Raw genomic sequence first — 14,253 nt, forward strand, 5'->3', positions numbered from 1 at the left:
TGGAACAATACGTAAAAATATAAAGAAAATAAAAATCACATGAAATTTCACTGCCATACATTATCATTGTTAATGGTTCAGTGATCACTTCATATATTTCACAGAAACACATGCATGTGTACACATATACATACGTTTTTTTAACTTGAAATCTGTACATAAGACATCTACTTTTTCTACATTTGCATTGTAATACGACCTTATTGAATTTTTATTGTTTTCTAATAGCTTTTCTTCTTTTCTTTTTTGGTACTGGGGATTGAACTCGGGTCCTTGCACTTGCAAGGCAGGCCACCGAAGCGCTAAGCTAAATCCCCGGCCCTCTGATAGTTTTTCAATTGGATTCTCATGGGTTCTGTAGGCATATAATTATTTATATCATATGCAAACAAAGAAAAGTGTACCTCCTTTCAAATTAGTCTTTTTAGAAGTCTTATTCATTTGCATGGCTAAAGTTTCCAGAACAATATTCAATAGTAATGGTGACAGTGGATTCTTGTCTTATTCTTGATGCTAGTGGAAATGTAAATTTACAGGTCTTATACTGATTCTTCTTAGGCAGTAGTTCATTCGCAGAAAAATAGTATGTGAAAAATGTTTCCCCATTTTCATACTTCCATAATATCGAGCAGTACATTATTGGTTAATTTAGATGTTACTTTAATTATATAAAGTGTCTTAATTTCATCTTTATCACATGCATAAGTAAAAGGCACACTAACCTCTCCTGCTGACAACTTCTCTCTCACATTTTTCCAATAAATGTCTTTATTTTCAGTGTTAGTGAAAAAAAGTAGCCACTCTGCAAAGTCTTCTTTTCTCATGAAATTCAAACCTTTGGAAAACTGAATGAATTCCATTTCTTGAACTTCTGTTTGTAAATTTTCCATAAATCTAAATATTAAAATAAAAAAATGACAACAGTGACATTCCACCTTAACGTTGTAATGGGACTGCAAGGCATTTTCACTATTACCAGTACCTATTCAGTGGCTGGTCTCTGGATATGGTAAACAAAGGGTTGTGGGGAGAGAGGATATAGGAATGAAGTCCAATGCCTGCTTTAATCTGATTTCTTATGCTTAAGGTTGTCTGTGCAAATTATACTCAGCAACCTGCATTTTGATAAACACTTAAAATATGTAAAATGTTGCCTTGATACATCCATATAAAATAAAATTTCACAGAAAACATTTCTTTAAATATAGAACATCATTTCTATTTTTGGGGGGGATCAAACCAGGGATCGAACTTAGGACCTTGCGCTTATGAGGCAGGTGGCAGCACCAGTGAGCTAAATCCCAACCCCCACAGAAACATTATTAATAATCAGAAAATTTTAAAATTTAGGTGGGACTCTATTTGTAGAATGTTAATCATAATTAATAGCTCCAAGTAGATTTCAGATACCAAAGCTGATCAATGGCTTTGCATCAAAAGCTTAGATCTGGCTAAAATATTTATATTCTTTTGGATAACAGCACATGTCTGTGTGACTCAACCTTCCTTTCTTACAAAAACAACATGGCACTTTGATCTTTGATCAAACTGTCATCAATAGCTTCCTGAGAAAGGTACACTTTGAAAGGGTGTCAGATTAAACATTATTTTCTTTGAACAAGAACCTAGAACTATTGCACTTGATTTTTTTATGACCTAAATCAGGTGTAAAGTATTATGATTTCTGCAAGTTTTAATATGTTGCAGACCCCTTTATTCACTCTTCCACATGTTAAAGGATCTGTGCTATCTCTCATATACATACAACTTATGTATGTATATGAAATGACAAAAGAGGCATAGTCCAATCAGTAGAAGAAATATTGCCAATGCTAAAAATGTATTTGCTTTAGGTTCTACACTGTATAATTCTTAAAAATGTGAAGGAAGAGTTTGATTTTAGGTGCCTATGTGGTAAGTTTGTTATCCACATATTTTCTGAATGTGTTATATATATAGGGTTTTCAATGTCATGTTTCTTTCTGGGTCAAAATAGAATTTTATCTAAAGCTTGAAGTATTTCAAGTTTGGACTGATAGATCAGTAAGATATTTTACTGATGTACTTTGCCTTTTGTTTCTCTGGGTATTATATGGAATAGTGTAATGACATTCAATTGATTTATATTAGTATTGTTAACAGGATGGTTTTCGTACAATGAGTATACAATGAATTATGAAAGTAGAAAATCCATTATAAAAACCCAGTTAAGTTGTTCTTTCATCTTTTTTTTCCTTCGGTGATAGGAACAGCGTGGTCATGGGATTTGGTAAGTTGACAGACGAAATCAAGACATGAGTTGAGGAGTCCTGCTAGAGGCTGCTGTGTTATCAGAGCAGAGGAGATTATGGTGGCAGCAGTAGGGATGGAGAGAAGTAGTGAAATCCAAACGATGCTTTAGGAGAAGAAAATTAATAGTATTTGGTAACAGACTGGATAAAGTGAATGAGAGTGAGAGATGGGAATCAAAGACAATGTTTTGAGTGGAGCTGATGAATGGTATGATACTTACAGGTCTAATTATAAAAGGGAAGAGATCTGTCTCTCCTTATTAAGGACAGGTGAGATAATATATGTAAAAGACTGAGAAAAACGCCAGGCCCATCTTAAGTACTTGACCGTGCAGTAGCTGCTATTGTGCTAAGGATGTTGTGTAACTAACTCCTTTTCATTTTCATCCTATTTAAGTACAGACTCCGCCCAGCGTCAGCCACATTCTTGCTCACATCCTCAGCTCCCCTGGGATGCTGATAGACTTCAAGTGTGACTTGAAGAAAACCATGTAACTATTATGTGCACATGTTAGTATCTGCATAAATTCATGGTTAATACCTCAACCGGGTCCTCTCTAGGTCATCTACCTCCAAATTTCAACAGAGGGCAACTTTCAACAGAGGGCATCCTAAATGGGTGGCTTTCTGTGCCATTAAACTATACTTTAATCTATGAAAGCACTGATTACAGTGACTTCTGCAATGTTTACTACACAGTCCCCAGAAGGGACTATCCCTAGTATTTGAGACAGGGCCTGACAGAACATGGTGCGCTCAAGAAGTCTTTATCAAACTGCATTGAGCTGAACAAGGTACAGGTCTCCTGCCTTGCACAGTAGTGTTTTCTGCCATTCTGTACTGCTCTGTGGTCTCTGTTCTGAAACTGCTGAGTGGAGTGGCCCAGGAAGGGATACTCTTGTTTTGAGTGGAGTTATTCTCATTGTAAAGAAGATAAACAGGAGACATCTAATGTAAGTACTATTATTCTCATTTTACTGATATAGAGATGTGCTCAGGAAAGTTAGATAAGTTGCTTAAAATTAATGTTAATGCTGAAATGGAACATGGACGTATTTGCATATTAACGCACTGCTTATGGAAACTTTCACACTACAGTAGTAGAGCAGTGTGGTTCTGACAAAGACCATGTTTACTATTCAGTCCTTTGCAGAAAAGGGCCGCCACACTTTGTGCTATACATGGAGCAGAGCTGAGCTATCTCAGCTGAGACCATCCTACAAGAGCTACCTTCTAGCTACTGCAATGCCTCAGTCCAGTCAAGAACAACCAGTCCTGGACCTCTCAAGAGAATCATACCCAAATGACCAAAAGACTTGAGGACAGGCCAGATGGCCCTTGTTGGGATGGTCTGTTTTGCATTAAGAACAAACTGACATTAGGGGCAGTTCTCTTAGTTGCAAACATTATGTTACTAAAAAGAATTACTGAATTCTATAAGACAGACATTTACTTTCATAATAGGTCAGAATTTTTAGAGCATAATAACTTTAGTTTATATTTTATAGGTTATAGTTTATATTTTATATTTGTCTCAGAGACAAATATATATATATCCACAAATAATTTTTAGTTTTATCGTCTAGTATTGTCTACTGTTCTGGGAAGTGAATATATTCTATTTCTTTCTTTCTTTTATTTTGAGACAGAATACTGCTCTGTAGCCCAGGCTGGCCTTGAACTCATGGCAATCCTCCTGACTCAGGCTTCCAAGTGCTGTGACTACTGATGTGTGCCGTATCCAGCTTCAATTCTTACCTTTGAAATTCCCTGTTAAATATAAGCATCAAATTTACCTTCGAAATTCTTTATAATGAAGTTTCCTTTCTCCTCTTTTCCCAAAGAAATGCATCTGAAGGGTTGTGCTAATTTCAGATTCTTTCATTGTTTGATCCTATGAAAATTACATATAATTTCAAGATTATTAAAAATTTCAAGTAATAATTCAGAAAGACAAAAACTGAACCTGTAGACTCAAATTTTTGGGATAATACCCAGAAATTACTGTTGCAAAAAAAAAAAAAGAAAAAGAAATTACGGTTGCAGGAGGAACAAAAACGGTGAAAAAGAGGGGGAGACAATCATTCTGTCTGTAACTTTACATAGCATTTTTCTATAATCATTTTTGCTCAAGCAAGAGGGCTAGAAATATTCACACCACAGAAACTATTCGGTATTTACTCAAGTGTTTCCTAATTATTTCACTTAAGAGTATAGCCTCAATGTGCATCCATTTAACTATATGTCTCTAGTTTCTCATTCTTTATGGCTGAGTAGTGCTCTATTTTATAGAAAAACATTCATCCATTCTCCAGTTGATGGGCATTTGGGTTGTTTCCAAGTTTTAGCTATTAAACTGTGCCTTATGTCTCTAGTTTCTCATTCTTTATGGCTGAGTAGTGCTCTATTTTATAGAAAAACATTCATCCATTCTCCAGTTGATGGGCATTTGGGTTGTTTCCAAGTTTTAGCTATTACAAACTGTGCCATTATAAACATGGGTGCACATATATTTTGGAAAGATACCCAGCAGGGGAATAGATGGATCAAATGGGACCTCTAGTTCTAGTTTTTTGAGGTATCTCCGTATTGATTTCCACAGTGGTGGAACCAGTCTGTACTCCCACCAACAAAGGAGAAGGGTTCCTTTCTCCCCACAGCCCCACCAGCATTTGTTATTGGTTGATTTCTGGATAGCAGCGATTCTTTCTGGGGGAAGGTGGAATCTCAGTGTTGTTTGCATCTGTATCTCACAAATGACCAGTGATTTTGAATATTTTTTCATATATTTATTTGCTGCTTTTACTGCTTCGTCTGAGAAATGTCTGTTCATTTCAGATGCCCGTTTTTGTATTGGGGGGAGTCCTGATTTTTTTGAGTTATTTATATATTCTAGATAGTAGACCTTTGTCTGAGGAATAGGTGGTAAAATTTTTTTCCCCACATTGTAAGTTGTCTCTTAGCTGTTGGTGATTTCTCTCACACTGCAAAAACTTTTTAATACAATGAGATCAGATCCCAGTTGTTGACTCTTTGTGTAAGTTCTCATGTTGCTGAAGATTTGTTCATAAAGTCTTCTCCTATGCCAATGTCTTTGAGAGTTCCACCTAATTTACTTTCCCATAAGTTTAGTGTTTCTGTTTTGATATTTAGTTCTTTAATCCGCTTGGATTTTAGTTTAGTGCATGGTGAAAGACAGGGATCTAGTTTTAATCTTTGTCAAGTTGAAATCCAGTTTTTCCAACACCATTCATTAAAGAGGCTATCTTTCCTCCACTGAGGATGGTTGGCTCCTTTGTCAAAGATGAGGTAGCTGAGTATGTCTGGTGTTGTTTCTGCATCTTCCAATCTATTCCACTGATCCTCGGGTCTGTTTCTTTGTCAGTACCATGCTGTTTTTATCACAGTGGCTTTGTAGTATAGTTTTAAATTGGGAATTGCGATACCCCCTGCCATGTCTCTGTTGCCCAAAATGGTTTTTGCTATTCTAGGCCTCTTCTGGTTCCAAATGAATTTTTGGATTGTTTTCTTAAGTTCTGTGAAATATACTGTTGGGATTTTAATCAGGATTGCATTGAATAGGGGATTGCAGAGAAGTTTTGGAAGTATGACCATTTTCACTTGCACTCTACTTTTTATGCATCTTTTCTAGCTTACAAATAAACTTTTTCAGGGAAGGAAGCTTGCAACTTTAGCAAACTGCTCACTATACAGGGCCTTAAAAATATATAATTGCTTATTAACATTCACATATCACAGCATGTTTACCTACCCTCCATTTACCTCCAATTCTGCCATGTTTGGCTTTGCTCCTGACCTCTCCTTTCACCATTGTTGAAACTGGCATTTGAATTAGGATTATTTATGTGGCTCTGATCAGTGTCATAGGACCCAGTGTTCTCTAGACACTACCTATTGAAACAGGGACTGCCTAGAATGCAGACATGAACAAGATCACAGCTAACTTCCTTTGGGCCCTTGCAGCAGTGCTGATGCCCATCTCCACTACTACAGGATCTACAGTCCCTACTCCTCACACAGATGCTGTACTTTGTGACTTTGTTTCCTCTTCTGTTCAAAGTTATGACTCTTTGACTCAGCTTTTATGTATTTAATTAAACTAGGGTTATGTGTCTGAGGTTTGTTGCCTAACAAAATTGTATCCACTAAATAATTTGCTGAAAAGTATCAAACTTGAAGATGGTCAAACATCATTTTGTCTCAAAATATTAGATAGTATTTACAGATGGGATATTTAATTAGCTGACCATTCTGTGTATTGCAAAAGTCTGAAATAACACTATACAGGAATGCAACTAATTCTCCAAAGTTATCTACGCATTCTAGACGAATATTATGCTGCTAAATTTCCCCCTGGAGGATGGCTTCTAAATTTTGATATGCACCATATGCCAAAGTACAAGTGCCAGAACATATTTTTTTCTAATTAGATTAAATATTGCTTTCAGTATAAAAATAAAATTGCAAGGGCCGGGGATTTAGCTCAGCGGTTTGGTGGCCTGCCTTGCAAGCGCAAAGACCCAAGTTCAATCCCCGGTACCAAAAAAAAAAAAAAAAAAAAAAAAAAAAATAAAATTGCAGTTTAGCTCAGTATTTGTTTTTTAATACTGTAGATGTTGATCATGAGCGTTATTTTAACATTTCAAATATTCTTTATTCCTAGCAGACAGGTATACCCAAGTTTTCATTTGTTTGAAGAGGTTTCTCATTCATGCATGTATGTGATTTTTATTATGTATACAAACAAAAATGTATTCATTGGCATTAAATTTAACTCAAACAGTAATTTTCTAAAAAACTTTCTATTTGTTTGTTTGCTTGTACTGAGGACTGACCTAGGGTCTTTGCACTGAGCTACATATCCCCAGCCCTTTTTCTTAATTTCTTATTTTGAGACAAGGTCTCACTAAGTTCTTAAGTTGTCCAGGCTGGACTCAAAACTTGTGATTCATCTGCCTCAGCTTCCCAGAGTGCTGGGGTTATATGATTTTGCCACCACTCTTGGCTTTAAACCGGGAGGGGAAGTAAATAAAATTGGTATGTGTTATATACATGTACCAGCTCCCCAGGATGAATGTACTCATGTAGTACAAACATATACTAATAAAAACTTAAAAATAGAAGAAATAAGACCTTTAACATAGATGTCCTTAAAAAAAGACTAAAGTATCAATAATCACAAAAATAAAAATGATTGTTTATTGAGATTTGCTGTTATCCAGAACTTTGTATTCACTACATTACTAAATACTCACAATAAATCTATGGGACAAGTTTAAAAAAAAAACCCAAAACACATCATGTATTCAAATGCTTCCCTGCTGCGTTGTCTAAACCATGTTATCACTTTATTGTCTGCTTTACTCTTTAGGAGAACAAGTCTTTAAAATGGAGGGTTCTAATCAATAAGTTGTGTTTACTATTTTTATATTCCTGATAGAAATCAGTTATCCTTACAGAGTTTCTTTCTTTCTTTCTTTTTTTTTTTTTTTGGTATGGGGGATTGAACTTGGGTCATTATGCTTGTGGGGCAGGCAGTGGAACCACTGAGCTAAACCCCCACCCACCCTTTACAGAGTTTCAAAGGCTACCTTAACATTTATTTTGCTTTTGGCTAGACCATTCCAATTCAATGTGATAATGTGGGCTTCTCAAGTAGACTGAACATTTAAATTTGTGATTCTATGTCACTGATTAATAAATACAGGGAAATAAGTGATTAATGGATCAAAAACATCCTGTGGGAACATAAGAAATCACTTTTGAAAAGGTTGGTAATTACTACTATAATGGGAAGAGGTCAAGGTAAACTAACAAAGTGTCTACAAATATCTCCTGATATTCAATCTCAAAATCAGTAATTATGAATGCAGGACAATAATTACGTGAGTAAAATTTCACACAAATGGTCCCCAACTTAAAATATTTTGAAGTTCTCTCATAAACTTTAACAAATTTGGATTTGATTCCTAATTTAAACAGTTTCTAAGAGATTTTGATAGTATTGCTGTTATGAGCTACCTTTTTTTTTTTTTTTTTTTTTTTTTTTTTTTTTTTTTTTTGAGCCAGGGTCTTGCTATGTAGTTCAGGTTGGACTTGAACTTGTGGCAAACTTTCTACCTTGGCTTCCGGAGTACTGTGATTATAGACATGCGCCACCATGCTCAGTATTGAGCTATGTCTTTTATTCACCACTGAAAAAAAAAAAAAAAAAAGGCAGGCAAGGGGCTGAGGTGTGCCAGTGGTACAGTATATGCGTAGCATGCACAATACCCAGCACCACAAAAAATATCCTGTGCAAATGAAATACTAACATATCTATTTAGAAAACTGCTACTTTTCTTTTTAAAGTGGAGCAATTTTTCTACAATGAATATACTTAATTATTGGTAGCCTACCATAGAATCATTATGTCTTGATATATACACATATAATCATATTTTTTCAGTGTAGCAAAGAATATTATTTCTCCATTTGTCACAGAAAAGAGTGACTACAGCTAAATCAGTCCATGTTGCTTGGTGAAAGGGAAGGGAAATCCTGCAAGGGGACATATGAATGAGCCAATGCTGCTGGCCACAGTACCATGAATTGATTTCCTACTGATAGATCTGTGGTTGTTTCCCATTTTTTTAAAATTGTTTTGTTTTATACCGGGGATCAAACTCGTGACCTTGTACTTGCAAGGCAGGCAGCAGAACCACTGAGCTGAATACTCAGCCTCATGTGTTTTTTATTATAGGCACTGTTGTGAGAGACAGTGTTATATGTTTATTTTTGTTGTAATTATATATTTCTCCAAGTTAGAGTGTTACGTCAAACAGTAGCTGAATCTAGATTATTAGGTATCTGCGGTTTACTTGCCCATCCACCTCAGACAACACAGAAAAGAATTCATCTTTTTAATCTTTGCAATCTGGTAGGAAAACAAATTTTAGAATACTATTATTTTAGCTTGCATTTCTTTGATTATTCATGTTTACTGGTCACTTATGTTTGTTCTGCTAATTGCTTCTCATGTTCTTTGCTAACTTTAACAGAGGTGTTAATTTCTAAAAGAGTAATAGTCAAATCTATCAACTTTTCTTTGTGGCTTTTATAATACATCACCTACTTCAATAATATAAAAATATTAGTTTCTTGTAATATTCCCATGGTTTCACTTCTTACAGTTAAATCTCTGATTCATCTGGGATTTATTTATTTTGTTTGTTTGTTTGTTTTGGTACCGAGGATCGAACTCGGGTCCTTGAGCTTGCAAGGCAGGCCAACGAACCGCTGAGCTAAATCCCCGGCCCTCTGGGATTTATTTTGAAATAAGAGCTTGGAACACAATCCTAGCACTTGCTGGTCAGTGAGTTCATTAGTCATCAACAAAGATGCAGTGAATGATTAGCATCAGGTGCCAGGCATCAGATTTAAGCCTCAAGAATTCATGGTTTCCAATACTGTGGGACTCAACATGTGTCCATTAACAGTCCATAACTGGTTACTCAACAAGTTATTAAAAGCAGAAACCATACAGGGGCCAGGGGCCAGGTATCTCAGTGGTATAGCAAAGAATCAGCACGCATGAGGCCTTGGGTTTGATCCCCAGCACCAAACAAATAAACAAATAGACAGGAATCACAGGATGAAAGTTTTAGGAAGTACAGGAAAGCTTGTTAATAGGATTCACCTGGAAACTCAGGCAAGGTAGCTCTGACAAAACGTCATTTAAACTGCAAAGAGAAGTTAACTAAGAAAGAGCACGGATTAAACAGTTTGAACAGGGAGCATACAAAGGCCTGAAGGTGCTGACAGCATGGTGATCTGTGGCTGGGGTGGAGAAGTAACAGTAAAAATAACAGCAAATTCCTTTTTTTTTTCCCTCTCTGTTTGCACTGGAGATTAAACAAAGGGCCTCTAAACTGAGCTACAGGCCTACCCCTTAAAACAACACTTTTTTTTTTTTTTTTTTAAATTTTGAGACAGGATCTTACTAAGATGCTAAATTGCCCAGGCTGTGCTCAAACTTAAGATCCTCCTGCCTCAGCTTCTCAGATTACAAGGATTATAGAAGCAAGTAATTATTTAGATACTACTACAGGATTAAGCACAGTTCAAGGAGATTGCAAGGTAATAACTCAATTAATCCCCACATTTCCCAGTGAGGCAGATTGGTATAGAGGTGTGCCTAAGGTCACACAAATATTAAATGATGAAAGCAGCATAAGAACCTAGGCAATCTGCTTCTGAGTCATGGTTGTAAACCACCATGTTCTGCTGCAGTTAAAAGGAGTGGAGCAGGAAACTGGAGGAGAGCCAGTGCGAGGAGATCTGGGCTTATGAGGATTTCTGAATTTATCCCAAGTGCAAAGGGAAATGTGAAAAAAGTCTTACTAGTATTTAAAATTTATCATTTTTTACTTATTAACTGACTCAAAATTGTATAAATTTATGGGTGCTATGTAACCTTTTGATGCATGTATGCTCTGTATAATGTTTTGTGGAAGAATCTTAAGGAGAGCAGTTACATCACATCTGTGCTGATAGTACCTCTGGATACAATGCGACAAATTAGAAAAAGAGTGGAAGCTGATATAGTAGCTAAAGTGAGAAATGACAGGGACTTCCTCAAGTGATGGTGAAAATGGAAAAAAAAAAGCATGAATGTGGGAAATGTGTAAGAAGTACAAGAGATAGGACTCCATGAGTAATTCTATGTGAGGAGTAAAATGTCACACCTAGGAAGACTTCTAGATTTCTGGATCACTAACAAGGAATCTGATGTTTTCCCACTGATTTAAACTGTTACTATACACTAACAGCCTTATGGGTTTGGGTTTACATTTTGGCTGATCCATTGCTCATGATACCACTGTATTTGAATAAGTCCTTCTCATTACTAGTGCTTTTCAGAATCTTTATTCTCATGTTTATTCTTCTAGGTTAACTTCAGAAGTATTCTGCCAAGGTTCAGTATACCACTTGCCCACAACCACTTCTTCCTTGTTCAGTTTTGCCCAAAATTCCCCTAAAAACAAAACCAAAACAAACCTTGAGATCTGACTTGGATTACACTGAATTCACAGATTAATTTAATGGGAACTGACCTCTTTACAATGACCCCTATTCCTAAGAATAAAGTCTGTTTTTACATTTATTCAAATCCTATGTTCCTCTATAAAAAAATGATAGTTTATAGTTTTCTTTATGTAGATTTTTTTTTTTTCTTTTTTGGTACTGGGGATTGAACTCAGGACCTTGTGCTTGCAAGGCAGGCAGCAGCACCACTGAGCTAAATCCCCAGCCCTCTTATGTAGATTCTTAAATATATTATCCCTTACTTCTTGATATGGAATTTATTTATTTATTTTTTGATTTTTTGTTTTTGGTACCAGGGATTGAACTCGGGTCCTTGTGTTTGTGAGGCAGGCGGTGGAACCACTGAGCTAAATCCCCAGCCCCTGGTATGGAATTTATTATTATTATTATTATTATTATTATTATTATTTGGGTACCAGGGATTGAACTTGGGTCCTTGAGCTTGTGAGGCAGGCAGCAGAGCCACTGAGCTAAATCCTTGGCCCCCTGGAATTTATTTTTAAAGGGGAGATTTTATACTATATTAAATGCGGTTAAACCTACTGGCCAGTAAAAATTATAACTGCCTCTGACCTCCCAAATGATGGAATGTGGTCAACAAATTCTCTCTCAAGAAAGCAACTAGCTGGACAAAATGGACTAAAAACAACCACTTAAGTGCTCCAGAAGGGCAGGCCATCCAAAATTTGGCTTTCCTCCAGCTGACCAACAGGGCTCACTTGACCAGAGTGGCAGATTGGTACTCAGTGGCTCTCAGGCTTGCGTGGAGCAAGCAGATGGGCAGACAGCCAGATGTGTGAAGAGTGTCTGAGGAGATGACACAGTGAAGGAGGCTGCCTGAGCCCTCCTTATGTCCCATACTGTGCTGATGGTAGGGCAGAGACCATAACCAATCCACACACTTGAATATTTGTCCAAGAGCCTGGACCCATGTGCAAGGGCGGGAATCCAAACAAGAGACTGAAAAGGAGCTTAAAGTGTGAATATGCTCCCAGCCTCACACATGTCCATCAGCAGGGTGTGTGTGTGCTGCCTCTTGCAGTGAGGCAGGTGAGTTTCAGAGGAGTGGCATAGGCAAAGTGCTAAACAGACAAGGTGGGGGCAGGAGAAAGTTAGGACCTTAGCACAAGGGCTTAGACATATTTTCTGGTGGCTGTCAGATGGATTCCCTAGAACCATACACAACTTCAATTTGATCTTAGATAATAGAGAGGAAAAAATGGTTCTAATGGAATAACAGACACAATGAATTCTACCTTAGTCATTTTTGAGGGGGGGTAGTGGGTATTGAACTCAGAGCTTTCCCACTAAGCTACAACTAAGCCCTTTTAAAAATGTTGAGACAGAGTCTTGCTAAATTGCCCAAGATGGGCTTACATTTGTGAACCTCCTGCTTCAGCCTCTCAGTGTTGAGATTATAGGCTTGTACCAACCACACTCAGCTATGTTTTCTTTTTTTTCTGGTTTTTTGAGACAGGGTCTCACTATGTAGTTGAGACTGACCTGGAACTCATTATGAAGCCCAGGCTGGTCTCGAACTCATAGCAATCTTCCTGCCTCAGCCTCCAAAGGGCTGGGATTACAGGCGTGCACCTCCACGCCTGGCTTCCAGCTATGTTAATATTCTTAAACATAGCATACAAAAATGTACACAAAATAAAAACCCTAAGAAAATCCTCCAAAAACAGAAACAAAATTTATAAAATAAGAAATGTAACTGGTCTAGATAATGGTCATAAAAAGTGTATCTGTAATACCAAATTAAACTGTTTACAGATTAAAAACAAAACAGAGACTGATTGCTAGAGAGACTGCTGAGAAATGGGCATGCTCACTCAGTGCTGGACTATAAACTGCTTTAACTTTTCCAGAAAGGAATTTATCAACAAATATCAAAAGCCTTAAAAAATTCATGCCTGTTAAATCAAGAAGCTCACTTTCAGAATTCTATCCTAAATATACATATCTAGATATTTATTATCACAGGATAGTTTTAACAGCAAATGTTTGAAAATAATCTTAACCAATAACCAGTCAGTGGTTAATTGTTATATCCACATGACTAGATATTTTTTCATTCATTAAAAAATATTGAGTATTAAGAAGATCATACATCCTGACCAAGTCGGATTTATTCCAGGGATGCAAGGATGGTTCAACATATGCAAATCAATAAATGTAATACACTATATTAACAAAGTCAAGGACAAGAACCACATGATCCTCTCAACAGATGCAGAAAAAGCATTTGACAAATTTCAACAACCATTCACGATAAAAACTGCAAAAAATTGGAATAGATGGACTATGTCTCAACTTAATAAAGGCTATCTATGAAAAACCAACAGCCAACATCATATTAAATGGCCAAAAACGGAAAACTTTCGCATTAAAATCAGGAACAAGACAAGGATGCCCACTATCACCACTCCTCTTCGATATAGTTCTGGAAACATTAGCCATAGCAATCAGACAAGAGAAAGAAATTAAAGCAATAAAGATAGGAAAGGAAGAAGTTAAACTGTCATTATTTGCTGATGATATGATACTCTACATTGAAGACCCAAAAAACTCTACCAAAAGACTTCTCGACTTACTTGACACTTTCAGCAGAGTAGCTGGATACAAGGTCAACAGTCAAAAATCAATAGCCTTCTTGTACACAAATAACAGACTCACTGAGAAATAAATTAGGGAAGCAATTCCTTTCACAATAGCACCCCAAAAAATAAAGTATCTGGGAATCAATCTAACAAAAGAAGCAAAAGACCTCTACACTGAAAACTACAGCACGCTGAAAAAAAGAGATCGAGGAGGATATAAGAAAATGGAAAGATAACCCCTGCTCCTGGGT

General features: G+C 36.6%; 1 protein-coding gene across 2 annotated transcripts in view; it reads right to left on the minus strand.

Annotated features, from left to right (window-relative positions):
* Micu2 (mitochondrial calcium uptake 2) overlaps nucleotides 1–14,253 on the minus strand; it is a 102,028-nt gene that overhangs the window by 5,865 nt on the left and 81,910 nt on the right. For both annotated transcript variants that reach the window (XM_019205047.1, XM_010607485.2), the window contains exons 8-9: nucleotides 4,088–4,185; nucleotides 723–894 (exon numbers count right to left, since the gene is read on the minus strand). In XM_019205047.1, coding sequence (XP_019060592.1) covers nucleotides 723–894; nucleotides 4,088–4,185 — 270 coding nt within the window. The remainder of the gene's footprint in view (nucleotides 1–722; nucleotides 895–4,087; nucleotides 4,186–14,253) is intronic.

Source organism: Fukomys damarensis, unplaced genomic scaffold (genome assembly GCF_012274545.1).
Source record: "Fukomys damarensis isolate Sample0158 unplaced genomic scaffold, DMR_v1.0_HiC HiC_scaffold_38, whole genome shotgun sequence".
NCBI lineage: Eukaryota > Metazoa > Chordata > Mammalia > Rodentia > Bathyergidae > Fukomys > Fukomys damarensis.